Source organism: Ambystoma mexicanum, chromosome 2q (assembly GCF_040938575.1).
Source record: "Ambystoma mexicanum isolate Mex_15411 chromosome 2q, UKY_AmexF1_1, whole genome shotgun sequence".
Classification (NCBI taxonomy): domain Eukaryota; kingdom Metazoa; phylum Chordata; class Amphibia; order Caudata; family Ambystomatidae; genus Ambystoma; species Ambystoma mexicanum.
In genome coordinates, this window is record NC_090924.1 from 1,016,320,804 (window position 1) to 1,016,336,004 (window position 15,201).

The 15,201-nt window shown below is 45.3% G+C and overlaps 1 protein-coding gene across 1 annotated transcript in view; it reads left to right on the forward strand.

The window, feature by feature from the left end:
- Positions 1-4,573: 4,573 nt before the first annotated feature.
- Positions 4,574-15,201, forward strand: part of CUBN (cubilin) — a 1,794,835-nt gene continuing 1,784,207 nt past the window's right edge. The window contains exons 1-3 of the mRNA XM_069648353.1: positions 4,574-4,764; positions 4,889-5,018; positions 6,472-6,567. Coding sequence (XP_069504454.1) covers positions 4,598-4,764; positions 4,889-5,018; positions 6,472-6,567 — 393 coding nt within the window. The 5' untranslated portion in view covers positions 4,574-4,597. The remainder of the gene's footprint in view (positions 4,765-4,888; positions 5,019-6,471; positions 6,568-15,201) is intronic.

Below are 15,201 nucleotides of genomic sequence, written 5' to 3' on the forward strand. Positions count from 1 at the left end.
ACACTGCTGTGAAGTACTTCATGGTGTTGCATTATAATTATGACGAGTGAGCTGACAGATGCTGCCACTATCCCATTATAATACCTCGACACTGCTGTGAAGTACTTCATGGTGTTGCATTAGATGCTGCCACTATCCCATTATAATACCTCGACACTGCTGTGAAGTACTTCACGGTGTCGCATTATAATTATGGCCAGTGAGCTGACAGATGCTGCCCCTATCCCATTATAATACCTCGACACTGCTGTGAAGTACTTCATGGTGTTGCATTAGATGCTGCCACTGTCCCATTATAATACCTCAACACTGCTGTGAGGTACTTCATGGTGTTGCATTATAATTATGGCGAGTGAGCTGACAGATGCTGCCACTATCCCATTATAATACCTCGACACTGCTGTGAAGTACTTCATGGTGTTGCATTATAATTATGGCGAGTGAGCTGACAGATGCTGCTACTATCCCATTATAATACCTCGACACTGCTGTGAAGTACTTCATGGTGTTGCATTATAATTATGGCGAGTGAGCTAACAGATGCCGCCACTATCCCATTATAATACCTCGACACTGCTGTGAAGTACTTCATGGTGTTGCATTAAATTATGGCAAGTGAGCTGATAGATGCTGCTACTATCCCATTATAATACCTCGACACTGCTGTGAAGTACTTCATGGTGTTGCATTAGATGCTGCCACTATCCCACTATAATACCTCGACACTGCTGTGAAGTACTTCATGGTGTTGCATTATAATTATGGCGAGTGAGCTGACAGATGCTGCTACTATCCCATTATAATACCTCGACACTGCTGTGAAGTACTTCATGGTGTTGCATTATAATTATGGCGAGTGAGCTAACAGATGCTGCCACTATCCCTTTATAATACCTCGACACTGCTGTGAAGTACTTCATGGTGTTACATTAAAATTATGCAAAGTGAGCTGATAGATGCTGCTACTATCCCATTATAATACCTTGACACTGCTGTGAAGTACTTCATGGTGTTGCATTATAATTATGGCGAGTGAGCTGACAGATGCTGCTACTATCCCATTATAATACCTCGACACTGCTGTGAAGTACTTCATGGTGTTGCATTAGATGCTGCCACTGTCCCATTATAATACCTCGACACTGCTGTGAAGTACTTCATGGTGTTGCATTAGATGCTACCACTATCCCATTATAATACCTCGACACTGCTGTGAAGTACTTCATGGTGTTCCATTATAATTATGGCGAGTGAGCTGACAGATGCTGCTACTATCCCATTATAATACCTCGACACTGCTGTGAAGTACTTCATGGTGTTGCATTATAATTATGGCGCGTGAGCTAACAGATGCTGCCACTATCCCATTATAATACCTCGCCACTCCTGTGAAGTACTTCATGGTGTTGCATTATAATTGTGGCGAGTGAGCTAACAGATGCTGCCACTATCCCATTATAATACCTCGACACTGCTGTGAAGTACTTCATGGTGTTGCATTAGATGCTGCCACTGTCCCATTATAATACCTCGACACTGCTGTGAAGTACTTCATGGTGTTGCATTATAATTATGGCAAGTGAGCTGACAGATGCTGCTACTATCGCATTATAATACCTCGAAACTGCTGTGAAGTACTTCATGGTGTTGCATTATAATTATGGCGAGTGAGCTGACAGATGCTGCTACTATCCCATTATAATACCTCGCCACTCCTGTGAAGTACTTCATGGTGTTGCATTATAATTGTGGCGAGTGAGCTAACAGATGCTGCCACTATCCCTTTATAATACCTCGACACTGCTGTGAAGTACTTCATGGTGTTACATTAAAATTATGGCAAGTGAGCTGATAGATGCTGCTACTATCCCATTATAATACCTCGACACTGCTGTGAAGTACTTCATGGTGTTGCATTAGATGCTGCCACTATCCCATTATAATACCTCGACACTGCTGTGAAGTACTTCATGGTGTTGCATTATAATTATGGCGAGTGAGCTGACAGATGCTGCTACTATCCCATTATAATACCTCGACACTGCTGTGAAGTACTTCATGGTGTTGCACTATAATTATGGCGAGTGAGCTGACAGATGCTGCCACTATCCCATTATAATACCTCGACACTGCTGTGAAGTACTTCATGGTGTTGCATTAGATGCTGCCACTGTCCCATTATAATACCTCAACACTGCTGTGAAGTACTTCATGGTGTTGCATTAGATGCTACCACTATCCCATTATAATACCTCGACACTGCTGTGAAGTACTTCATGGTGTTCCATTATAATTATGGCGAGTGAGCTGACAGATGCTGCTACTATCCCATTATAATACCTTGACACTGCTGTGAAGTACTTCATGGTGTTGCATTATAATTATGGGGAGTGAGCTGACAGATGCTGCCACTATCCCATTATAATACCTCGACACTGCTGTGAAGTACTTCATGGTGTTGCATTAGATGCTGCCACTATCCCATTATAATACTTCGACACTGCTGTGAAGTACTTCATGGTGTTGCATTAGATGCTGCCACTGTCCCATTATAATACCTCGACACTGCTATGAAGTACTTCATGGTGTTGCATTAGATGCTGCCACTGTCCCATTATAATACCTCGACACTGCTGTGAAGTACTTCATGGTGTTGCATTAGATGCTGCCACTGTCCCATTATAATACCTCGACACTGCTGTGAAGTACTTCATGGTGTTGCATTATAATTATGGCGAGTGAGCTAACAGATGCTGCAACTATCCCATTATAATACCTCGACATTGCTGTGAAGTACTTCATGGTGTTGCATTAGATGCTGCCACTGTCCGATTATAATACCTCGACACTGCTGTGAAGTAATTCATGGTGTTGCATTAGATGCTGCCACTATCCCATTACAATACCTCGACACTGCTGTGAAGTACTTCATGGTGTTCCATTATAATTATGGCGAGTGAGCTGACAGATGCTGCTACTATCCCATTATAATACCTCGACACTGCTGTGAAGTACTTCATGGTGTTGCATTATAATTATGGCGAGTGAGCTGACAGATGCTGCCACTATCCCATTATAATACCTCGACACTGCTGTGAAGTACTTCATGGTGTTGCATTAGATGATGCCACTGTCCCATTATAATACCTCGACACTGCTGTGAAGTACTTCATGGTGTTGCATTAGATGCTGCCACTGTCCCATTATAATACCTCGACACTGCTGTGAAGTACTTCATGGTGTTGCATTAGATGCTGCCACTGTCCCATTACAATACCTCGACACTGCTGTGAAGTACTTCATGGTGTTGCATTAGATGCTGCCACTGTCCCATTACAATACCTCGACACTTCTGTGAAGTACTTCATGGTGTTGCATTAGATGCTGCCACTGTCCCATTATAATACCTCGACACTGCTGTGAAGTACTTCATGGTGTTGCATTAGATGCTGCCACTATCCCATTATAATACCTCGACACTGCTGTGAAGTACTTCATGGTGTTGCATTATAGTTATGGCGAGTGAGCTGACAGATGCTGACACTATCCCATTATAATACCTCGACACTGCTATGAAGTACTTCATGGTGTTGCATTAGATGCTGCCAGTGTCCCATTATAATACCTCGACACTGCTGTGAAGTACTTCATGGTGTTGCATTATAATTATGGCGAGTGAGCTGACAGATGCTGCTACTATCCCATTATAATACCTCGACACTGCTGTGAAGTACTTCATGGTGTTGCATTATAATTATGGCGAGTGAGCTGACAGATGCTGCCACTATCCCATTATAATACCTCGACACTGCTGTGAAGTACTTCATGGTGTTGCATTATAATTATGGCGAGTGAGCTGACAGATGCTGCCACTATCCCATTATAATACCTCGACACTGCTGTGAAGTACTTCATGGTGTTGCATTAGATGCTGCCACTGTCCCATTATAATACCTCGACACTGCTGTGAAGTACTTCATGGTGTTGCATTTGATGCTGCCACTATCCCATTATAATACCTCGACACTGCTGTGCAGTACTTCATGGTGTTGCATTAGATGCTGCCACTGTCCTATTGAAATGACCGCAGTCCTGATCAGTCCCACTGAACTATCACAACTCCAGTGACACATGCTCGGAGCTCGTCACCTTTCACACACACGTGTATTTCAACTAGGTAGGGTGCTTACGGGTGCCAGTCATGAGCTGACAATCGGTGCCCTCACTCTTGAGGCCAGCACCAAGAAACAGCACCCTTACAAAACTGCACACAGAACACATCCTTATACTCAGCACACACCAGCTTTTGCCTGCAAAAGGGCCAGACCTTTTGGCTTTGCCAGTGCCTGTCCCCTGTCCCGTTCTCCCTCATTGCAGACAGCTATTGTTGCAAAGGTCAAGGAGCTAATGATTACAGTAGCTGGTGGTTTCGTTAGACTGCCCGGGTAAAAGGGTTTAATCAGTGGTTTGACCATTCACACTTCTCTGCTCAACGGATAAGACGTCCTACTTCTACTTTATAAACTATTGTGAGTCTTAGGGTCAAAGTGCACCTGCCTGCGCTGCAGCCCTTAAAAGTTGCAAGAATCAGCATTCCATGTTTCTCCTCCGGTGCCCGCAGAGCACCGATGGGTTGGCAGCGACCATGCACTGCCCAAGCCAGCGAACGTCTTTTGCCTTTTTATTTTTAATTCTTTGCGGCATAAAGTGCGACTCCGGGACACAGCTGAACAGTAGACACAAAAGAGACTTCTCCAACGAGCAGTAAGTGTGCATTCTCCCTTCGCGTTGCCTGCCCGAACAGCTGCCTTCTCACATGTTGGCCTGTCTTGCTGAGAAGGGGGGTGCTAATGACGATTAATGTGTGCACCTGTGTTTTCCTTCCAAGGCCTCGCATGTCCTCGGAGAATGGCAACCTGCTGTTCCTTACCGGATCCGCAAAAAATATTGAGTTTAAGACCGGCACACATGGCAGAATTAAAGTGAATGAGGATGACGTCACGGAGCTTTTAAACCAGGTAAGGGCCCTGCTGTGTCTACGGCCCTTATATATGTTCATTATTATTATTATTATTATTATTATTATTATTTGCATATGGTTACAATACAACCTTACACATATCAATTCCACGAATAAAAAATACAGAATCAATCAGTTTTATCTCACCTATACATTAAGTTATGAACTACTACATTTTTTTTAACATTCCCAACACTTCTATACACTACAATCCATTATTTTTCAAGTTCAAAAAACAAATGATTATTATTTCACAAACCTCATCCTAACACTGCATATCAAGGTAAGCATCTCCTCAGTGCATATCAGTGCCGCTGACATCATGCTGTCTATACGTGTGTCCCATTTAACAGCCGGAAATGTACGCGGTCGTGCCGTCTGCGATCTCGAGGAAATCTACTAACGTGCCTTCTCGGACATAGCGTTAGAAGGTGCTCCTAACTGACCCCCGGTCCTTGCAATATCCGTGATGCACGTGTGTTCTGAGCGTGTCATGTATCCGTTCCTCGGGGTGTTTCGGTAAATGCCGGCTTATGTGTGCCGTGCTTGAAACCAGAATGTTGCTAGATGCTAATAGCCCCTAATGTACCGAGGCCCAGGGTCATAAAGTAATCCACCCAAGATCACACATAGTGAGCAAGTGGGGACGCTGGGATTAGGTGCCTCCTGGTCCCAACAAATTGTGCCACAGCCACTGAAGACCAGGCCGTGTCTTGGGTCTTATTACTTCCTTGTGTCAGTGCGTTGGTCTGTCTACTTTGTCTTTTGTGTAAGTGTCTTTGTTGCGTAGCGCGTCTGTGTTAAAGGGTTATGTGTTACCTTAGACACCTTGGGGTGTAGTGTCAGTGGAATGAATGTTATAGGTTGGGGATTGTAGTGGGTTTACCTCCATAATTTGTATACAGAACTGTTTCGTTGTCGCAATTTCACCACAAAGTAATATGTGTAGGAAGGAGGTAGTATAGAGGTGTGAGATAAGGGGACAAGGGGTGGACAGGAAAGAGGGGTAACGGGCTCCCCCATTATTAGAGTGAAAAAAAAAATGTATATGTCAAAGGTGAAATTGCTGCGACCAAATATTTTCGGAGGTGAAACGACACTGGGTGTGGCAGCACGAGACGTCATTACGAGTTTGAGGCTATCCCGACCGGCAAACGGTAATACCATTACCGGCACCGACAGATTACACGTGCCGGTTTAAACAGTAAATCCCCATTCTATGGAGTCCCATAGGACTAATATGCAATTAGAAGTGACACACTTTAAAATCTAAGTAGGTACAACTTTCCACATACATATACTGTTGTTACCAATTCATTGGAGAAGGATGAGGTCTCGTTTCAGTATCCCAGTATATAGTACTATAGGTAACAGATCAGAGCTTCATATGAAGTACAGTAAAGTGCTCGTAAACACAAGACTCATTTCAACTAATGCTATCTCTTATTTAGATAAGAAGAAATAAAGATGACATTACCGAATTAAAAAGGACCGCAGGTGGGGTTCCTCAGAATGTCTCCAACCAAATCGTCCTGCTGAATTCTAAGGTAAGTTTGGCAAATGCTAATATTAAGGGTGGCAGCAATGCACCACTGGCAGGAAGCAGTAGCAGGGCACAATTGTTCCCAGCTGTGTGTGTGTTTATCCAAAGCCTTTGCCAAGTGTGACCCTGCCATATATTTGAAATCTAAAGACAGCAATTACGTGGGAAATCAGCAGGCAAAGCTGAACCCCATATTTGCACAGGATCACACATTGAGCGCATGTGGGTAAACTGAGATTAGATGTCTCCTGGATCCAAAACCTGCGGCTCAGCCACTTGAACTCGACTTGCATCTTAGATCTGCCTCGATCATACTTGGGCCTGCTCCCTTTCCCCAACCCGCGATTTCCCCCCGCCCTCCCCCCCTGTGGAGAATCTTGCTAGTACGATGGCGGCTCTTTTAATACGCGACTCCATCCTAGTGTGGCAAAACGTTTGACATGAGTGGAGATGCATATGAGGAGAGATATGCTGCTGTGGGAGTTGTTATTGCAAATATATTGACTTTTTTGGACTGGGCTGGAGTCTTTCCCAGCCTGCCCCAAGAGAGGCTCTTCTAGTGTGAAGAAGAAAACAAAAAAGTAATTTGTTTTGTTGAGATCATTACTTGTTTCTTATCTGAACTGAAACTGCAGGTGCAGCATCTATACACAACACACACTCTCTCTCTCTCTCGCTCTCTCTCTCTCTCTCTCTCTCTCTCTCTCTCTCTCTCTCTCTCTTTCTCTCTCTTTCTTTCTCTCTTTCTCTCTCTCCCGCTCTCTCTCTCAACCTTGCACCACACTGTGCACGTACACCACCAGAGTGTTGAACGCAAACAGACAACGTGGCATTCATCTAATTGATTGGGCATAATGGAATCTGGCTGTGCTTTCTAACTGTGCATCGCTGAACCCAACATTCCTCTGCTAGCTGCACATCCTCATTGATTTCAGTAGCTGGTAATTGGAGGACAATGATTCAATACTTGAGTTTTGATGGTAACACTTGGCAGCGGTGTGAGTCCTTGGGATATTCATGCCAAAATCTTGAAAGGGTGGGAATGCCGGGGGCTTTAGTGGCATTTCCTCATGCATCATAGAAGTTCCTAGCTTATGGGAGCTGGACACATAGCCCGCAACCTGACGTTATTGTGGCGTCTCTGCATATGATGGCAATAGCTGGCAAATTGTGTAGGTACCTGGAAGCATGATACCAATGCCTCCAGGTACTAATGTCTGTCTTGGGTTAATTAAGCTCTGTAGAAAGCAGCACTGCCCTGTAAAACAAAGTTAATTTTCTGGTTTACTTTTGAGCTCATTTGCATACCCACAATGCCTTGCTGATGTGGCTCTGAACTGCAGGGGAACTTCCAGTGCTGGCTACTAGGTGGCGTTGTGGCATATGTGACGTGGCTTAAATGGAAAATTTGACTTGTCTATTTTGAAGAAATGATCCCGGTCTTGTGGGTTGATTACGAAGCTCCTTTGGAACATCCGCCCCTTTCTTGCACACCAGAATTTAGCCACGTTGGCCTCTGTCCTCATCAATAAACGCTTGGATTACTGCAATAGACTGCTTAGTGGCTGTGCTCACTCTTCCATAGCAGCCCTGCAGGTCTCCCAGAATGGGGCAGTGAGGGCAGTTTCAGGGCTCGCTAGGCGAGAGCACGTCACGGCAGCGAGGCAAAGCCGTCACGGGCTGCCTGTAAGCAGGCCCGTCTTAAGCACTTTTGGGGCGTTGGGCACGGACATCTTTGTTTGGGCCCCCCCTCCACCAAACAAATTAAGGGATCAATAATAATTTTCAAACCCCCCACCCCCTACCCGTCGCGCTCACACCCTATAGGTTGATATGCTGTCTCGCAGCATAATAAGCACGTTTACTCCCTTTAAGTCCCCTTACCTTCTTCATTCTTGCTCTAATCAGAATGATAAACAAGTAGCATTTGAAGACCAACATTAGCAGCCTACGGATAGGTTACTGCTCTAGTGCATATAGGATAATTGTTATCAATAACATCCAGGAAGGTGTGCAGCCTGTAGTATTAATGCAGGACCATATGTAAAAGGTACATGTCACCCATAATAGACAGAGAACTCACATTAGTTGCCTCACAGAATGCAAAAGTGCTCATGCATGGACTAGGAGACCAATTGGAAGGAAGGAGAACGCTACACATACCGTAGCATGGATAGTGGATGCAGATTAGAAGCTACCAGAAAGGTGTCTTTATCCAGACAGATTGAGATTAGAAGTGGGATATGGTTTTCAAATAGTGTTGCCAATGCCATTAGATATCAAAGGAACAAATGCCTGTGGTGTGCGATATAAATATGCTCACTATTAAAGTGGAAGCAACCCTATAGCCAGTGAAACCACGAAGAAGTCTTTTATGAAGATCATACCATGAGAAGGAAATCACTCTGAAGGGCTGACAATTTTGAAAGGTTTAGGGACTGGCAATATAAGATTAAATGAGATGCCCAGGATCACACATTGGTTAAGGGCTGAAGGGGTGAAGCTGGGATTTATCCCAACACTGCAATTTCTGCATTTGAACACTTTCTTTTCCAGTTCTTACAATTAACTAAAACAATCTCATTTTATAAAAACAGACTTGGAATGTACACAAATCACATTACCAAACATGACCATTTTTAAAAAAATATATTATAGAAGGGTTCTATGCAAAATGGGAATGGTTCTAGCTTCATTCTCTCCATCATCAGGGGAAGCATATAAGTACCAACATACCAATCGATGTGATTTAACAAATGTAATCTGGGTTTGTCTTTTGTATTTTAAAGCTTTAAATACTTCCAAAACAATGGGTTGTGACATTTTCATTTATAAACGTGCATAAAAACCTTTGACTTTTACCAAAAAGCTAACCGTTTTTGTGTCAAACAAGCAGACCTTGAAATATGCTTGCCTTAGGCCTGCAACATCTGGTCCGCTCTCTTCTGTCTACCACCCCTTCCACTCAAATGGTCTACATAAGAAGAAAGATCAAGTAATGGGCTAAACAATGCCAGAAGCATGCAAGAAGGCAAATCTCACAGAAGACAGCAAAGTAATGTAAGATATATTAGATGATTTGACCAGGATCACTGTATCGTCTGCTGGCAAAGCCAGGATACAAGCATGAACACTTTCATTCCATAGTCTTGAATTTGGATACTTATTCACCTCTTGGACTAACAGTTTATGCCATCGTTTGAGGCGATTGTCTAGGTTTTACAACACCTCATCTGAACAAACCAATTTCTAGACCTTCACCATACAGATGACATGTTAGTTTTTATAGCAACCCCTATCTGGTACAGGTACATTGCTGATATCAGCAGATGTCGTTCTGCAAAACCAAGTACATATGCAGGCAGTTTTATAAACTTCAGACATAGGAAAAGCTCAGCCAGCCTTGCTGGAATATGATATTCTAATTTTGCATATGAACACATATCTCTCCAGTGGGTGCTTCACACACTGAGCTAACTTCTGAACCATTGTCGCACTCAATTTATCAATATGCATTTCACTGTTGCTTATTGCACATGATCAACATAATTCCCACAGGAAGGAAAGAATGCTACAGGGTTGTGCCATAAGGAACAGACAAACTATGTATACCACAGTGAACACAGAAAGAAATACATGATGAATTGATCAAGGCAGAATGTACTTGTCAAAACAGAAAGGCAATGGGTTTAAGGACTCAGCAGTACCCCATAAAATATCCTGATGTGTGCTATTTAAGACTGGTTAACAATGTAATCTTCTTCATATCAGGCATCCTTTTTGGGGCCCCCCTCCAAGGTGGGGGCCCAGGGCAAGTGCCCCTTTTGCCCTCCCATAAAGACGTCTCTGCCTGTAAGACTCAGAATAAGGCACAACGTTCTGACTCTCACACATAAACGTTTGACAATTACGGCACCCCAGTATCTAGGAGCCCGCCTTCAACTCCAGACTTCCTCCCGTCTTCTCTGGCCCCAGTACTGTATGAGGCTGGTTAAACCCAGATTTAAACACGTAAAGGGTGGTGGACGCAGCTTCAGTGTGCAAGGTCCTGACCTCTGGAATCTGCTTCGGCTGAAGCTCAGGGTCGTGGATACCACACTCAAGTTTAAAAAGGAGCTGAAGATGCTTCTGTTCAATCTTCCGCCCTACTAGGGATAATTGGCCCGCGGCCGGGTGCTTTTATGACTTCTTATTTGACTCAGAGTTCTGTCCCGGATTCCCTCCTCGAATCATTTTAATGCTATTTGTCCTGGTTGTCGGTTTGTGTCTTCTTTGTGCGTGCCCTGAGGCCTGCGGGCGTGTGGCGCGATGATATAAGATTTTTTTATAAATAAAAGGAAAGAAAAGGGAATATAATTAACTCGCTCAGCAAAAACATTCCCTCTTTCACTTTTGGGCCAAGGAATGCTCTTGTAGATGCTGTCAGTTTCTTTACATACATAACCTGCTTGTTGCTCCCTGAGTCAGGTGAAATGAGGTTCCTTACCCATCTATGCACTAATGTACCCCAAAAGGGCTGCAAGGTGTATGGAATGGGTGCGATTTGCGTATGGCCTGCGTCGCAGCATTGACCTGCTATCAGGACAGTGAAAGACTTCCCTGACAGAAGGGTGCTGCTGAGGCCCCATGCAGATTATCTGCGAATTACCCGCATAGGTATTGAGCAGCTGATAACCAGTGAGATTGCAGCATATAGACAAATGTACTGTTTTACAATCAACCATAGGGGAATCGTATCTGATCTCACCAACTCTCCTATCGTTCAGCTCATATAATGTGTGACTGTGAGGTTTCTGGGCCAGAAACAGAGGCGGATCTAACGGTCGCCAGGCAGACCAATGGCGACCGGGCCCCTGTGTCAGGCCCCGCCCCTTTCACGCAGTACAGGGCCCTTTGCAGCTCAGGGCCCTTTCTGTTGGACGTCTTGGACGTCACTCCAGAGTCCAGTCTCCTTTCTTTCTCCCTTCCAATCCTGGGCCAGTGTAGGTAGTGGTACCTGAGAGACGACCGTGACGTAGACACGTCTCGTGACGTCCCTACACTGGCCCAGGATTGGAAGGGAGGAAGAAAGGAGACCGTTAGATCCGCCTCTGTTTCAGGTGACTCAGTGTTATGTGCCAGTGTGGTGGTGCCACGAGGAAGGAGTCGCCAATCGCCATTGCCCGTGCCTAGCTGCAGAAGAGAAGGTGCTGCTGCTGCTTGAGTCGAGGGAGGCTGTCGTCCAGCTGTGTTTGCTGTCTGCTGCTGCTTACTAAAACAGGTAAGCTTGGCTATTGTCGGGCTGGGGGCTGGATGGTGTTTTTTTATTTCCAATTATGGAGCATTTCCATTAAGAAGCATTTGTAGCTTTTCAGTGGACATTTAGCGCCCGATTCACAGAACATTTTCCAATGGGATTTTACCATTGTAAAATGCTTCTGTGAATCAGGCCCTTAGTGTTTCAGCTCCCTGCTGGTTGGCCGTCTCGTGTTAATCAGTGTCTATTAACGCCTGGGTGTATTTATTTCCTTTAAATGTGCACTTTGCCGCACTTGCATTACAAACTTCCTTTTCTGGAGCCCATCAAGCCATCACTTGCAGGTGACGGCCTGAAGGGCTCCAGCAAAAGATACTTGGAATGTGAGCACTGCAAAGCGCACCTTTAAAGTCCCAAAACGAAAATAATGTAGAAAGGAATCTATTACCGTATTATAAGGCTGCTGACGGGTAACATGTGAGCAGTTGCTGGGGCCCCCTGAGGCTCGAGGCCCCTTTCGTTTGAAAAGGTTGAAAGGCTGGACGCCGTATAAGTCTATACAATAACACAAATTTGGACATTTATATAGCACTTAATGCCGGATAGCTGCACTTTCTAAGTACGGTAATAATCAGTGTCACTATTATTACCCACTCACTCCACCTGGAAGAGAGGGGGATTGGGGAAGGGCCAAGTCAGCGACCAGGACTTGGTATCGTCTTGTTCCAAGCAGAGCACCTTGGGATCAAGTGATGCTCTCGGATAGACGCTTAGCCCAGGCCATGTACGTGTAGTATTTTTTTTTTTGTTTCCAGTGTTTCTAAGCATTTGTCTGTAGGCCTTTGCGTGGAAATGGATGTATTTATTTAAAGGGGGTGTGTAATCGGTGCTATGGCGCTGGAGGGAGGGGTAAGGAGTGGAAGGGGAGACAGGTTGAGAGGGAGGAGAGATGACTATTTTTTATGTCGTCAGTGCTTCCAAAACTAAAGAGTGTGTAAATGTGTTTTCGTTTCGTTTTAAATTCATTGTAGAGTTTAGGCTGATGTGTCCTGAAGTGCCCGCCTCCTTGACGGTTTGTCTTTGCTGGGCCTCGACACAGCTACTGCTGGGGGGATCAAATGGGACACGTAGGTGGTTGGCCTCTTTATTGACGGAAGTGTGCAGCTGCAGCCACCGTGCACATTCCGTACTTGGCCTCTTTGTGTGGGGGAATTTCCGAATTAGCGGGTTTCGGTGGGTGATGCTTAGGTATTGAGCGTGCCCAGGTGTTAAAATCAGTGCAGTCAGTGCCGATCCAGTGATTGTTCTTTATTCTCTGGGGGCGCTGGGAGAAGTCTAGCCTCTCTGCTCACTCAGTGCTCAGCCATAAGGCCTCCCACCCATTCGCTGCTGGCCTCTCGGTGCCTCTCCCTTGGTGTGGTGAACTCTGGAAGGCCTCAGCAGTCAGTTTTGTGATTCGTTGGCAAATTTGTAATGCATGCCCTGGCCTGGATGTAGGGACAGCTGCCCGTTTGATATGCTGGGTGGCCAGGCCTTGGCTGGGGAAAGTACGTCTACAGAGTGGTCTTATGGTAATTGCGGCCCTGATTCAGAGGCAGATCCAATGGTCGGCAGGCACTGGGACCGTCCCTGGCACAGTGAGTCAGAGGCTATGGGCCCAGCTCAGAGGGGGAGTTCATGGACCGGAGTAGTGCGATGCCACCAGGGGCCCACCTCATTGCCTCTGTGTCTCTCTATCTGTGTTTGTTTCTATGTCTTTCTTTCTCGTCCTGTCCGCCTTCTTCTCCCTTCCCCTCAATCTCGTTCATCTGTTTCTCTACAATCCTCTCACCTGAATTCTTCTCTCACCCCATCGCCCTTCCCCTTTACCCACAACTTCCTCTTCCATCCTATGCTCTGTCTTTCTTTCTCTTAACTCACTTTATATCATCTTTCTCACTCCCTCTCCTAGACTCCCTGTTTTTCCTTATTCCTTTCTCCTTTGTTCTCATGACTCCATCCCACTTCTCACTTGCCCCTCTTGTTCCTCCTTCTCATTGCCCTTCTCTGGTACCCACAATTACCTCTCTCGCCTTTCATCGTATTCCCCTCATCCCCCTCCCATCCGCCTCAAAAGCACTCTTTGCCCCCTTTGTTTTTCTATTTCTTTCCACCTAGCTTGCTCTCTTTCACTCCTCGCTCCACAGCCCCCTCCCCTTTCTTCCCCCATGGATCTTGAACCAATCTGGTTTGAAATGATTGGCACAAGACAAGCAATGCCATACCTGATATAACTAGAACACACCTCCCCTTTCTTCCCCCATGGATCTTGCACCAATATGCTGTCTATCCGGTTTGAAATGATTGGCACAAGAAAAGCAATGCCACGCCTGATATAACTAGAACACATTTCACGTATAGATCTGTTGCAAAGAGCTAGAAGCTCAGAGGCGACAACCAAAAGGCTAGGTAGCCTCGAGTCCAGACAGTGCTGACATTAGCATAGCCCGGATCTTTTCCAAATCTAGCAACACCCCTGTCTGAAAGGGTGGACTTGTGGGGATAGATGGGCCTCTGTGAAACGGGACTATTTAGGGATCAAACACGTGACTCGCCACCCTAACTTGCTGTTGAGATTCAATGGGTGTACAAGGGCATCATGCGCATGGTGCAGCAGTTGCTACCCTGGGTTGCTGCTTGTCAACCGCTCACCCCCCAATGATCCAACTAGACTTCTTAGAGCCATTTTTCTAGGAAATTGTGTGCTCTTAAAAAGCTTTAAGTAATTCTATTTTGTCCTTAGCATTGAAACATGTTAATTTCCGACATTAGCTTCAGGCTTCATCCTCCAATATTACCATTGATAGCAAAGCCTGCTGAGGAGGCCCAGCTAGACCGACCCCTAGGTAACTAAAGTTTGCCATTGTGCGCTTGTTACCACAATTAACTCCGCCCACCCAAAGCTCCGCCTCCATGACCCGCCCACCTTGGGCCCTCTGTCAGGTGCTGCCCACGAGGCCCTTTGCCTTAAATCTGCCACTGGCCAGAAAGCAGCGAGTGAATTAAGGTAACATTCCACTAAACCGCAATACGTGGTTGAGGGCCGAAATCCCCATTAATGAGTCACTAGTGCTGTGTGCGTTCCTGTCCTTGGACTCTTTGCTCACCTAGGGCCCACGCATGCGCACTTGGTACATGACTGGATCCATTATCCTGTTTCTAATGGATCACGTGTTTGAGGTTAGCAGAAACCCATGAAGTTCTTCTCTTCTTTTTATTTTTATTTTAGACTTCCCTCTGTGGACATAATGTCAAGAAAAAGTGACGGGCACCCCTCTGCTTCTTCACAGAATTATGTTGAGCGCCCCTCCCCCACATTGCCCCTGCTCTGTTTTCTCAGATCCCAACACAGGATTACAGAGT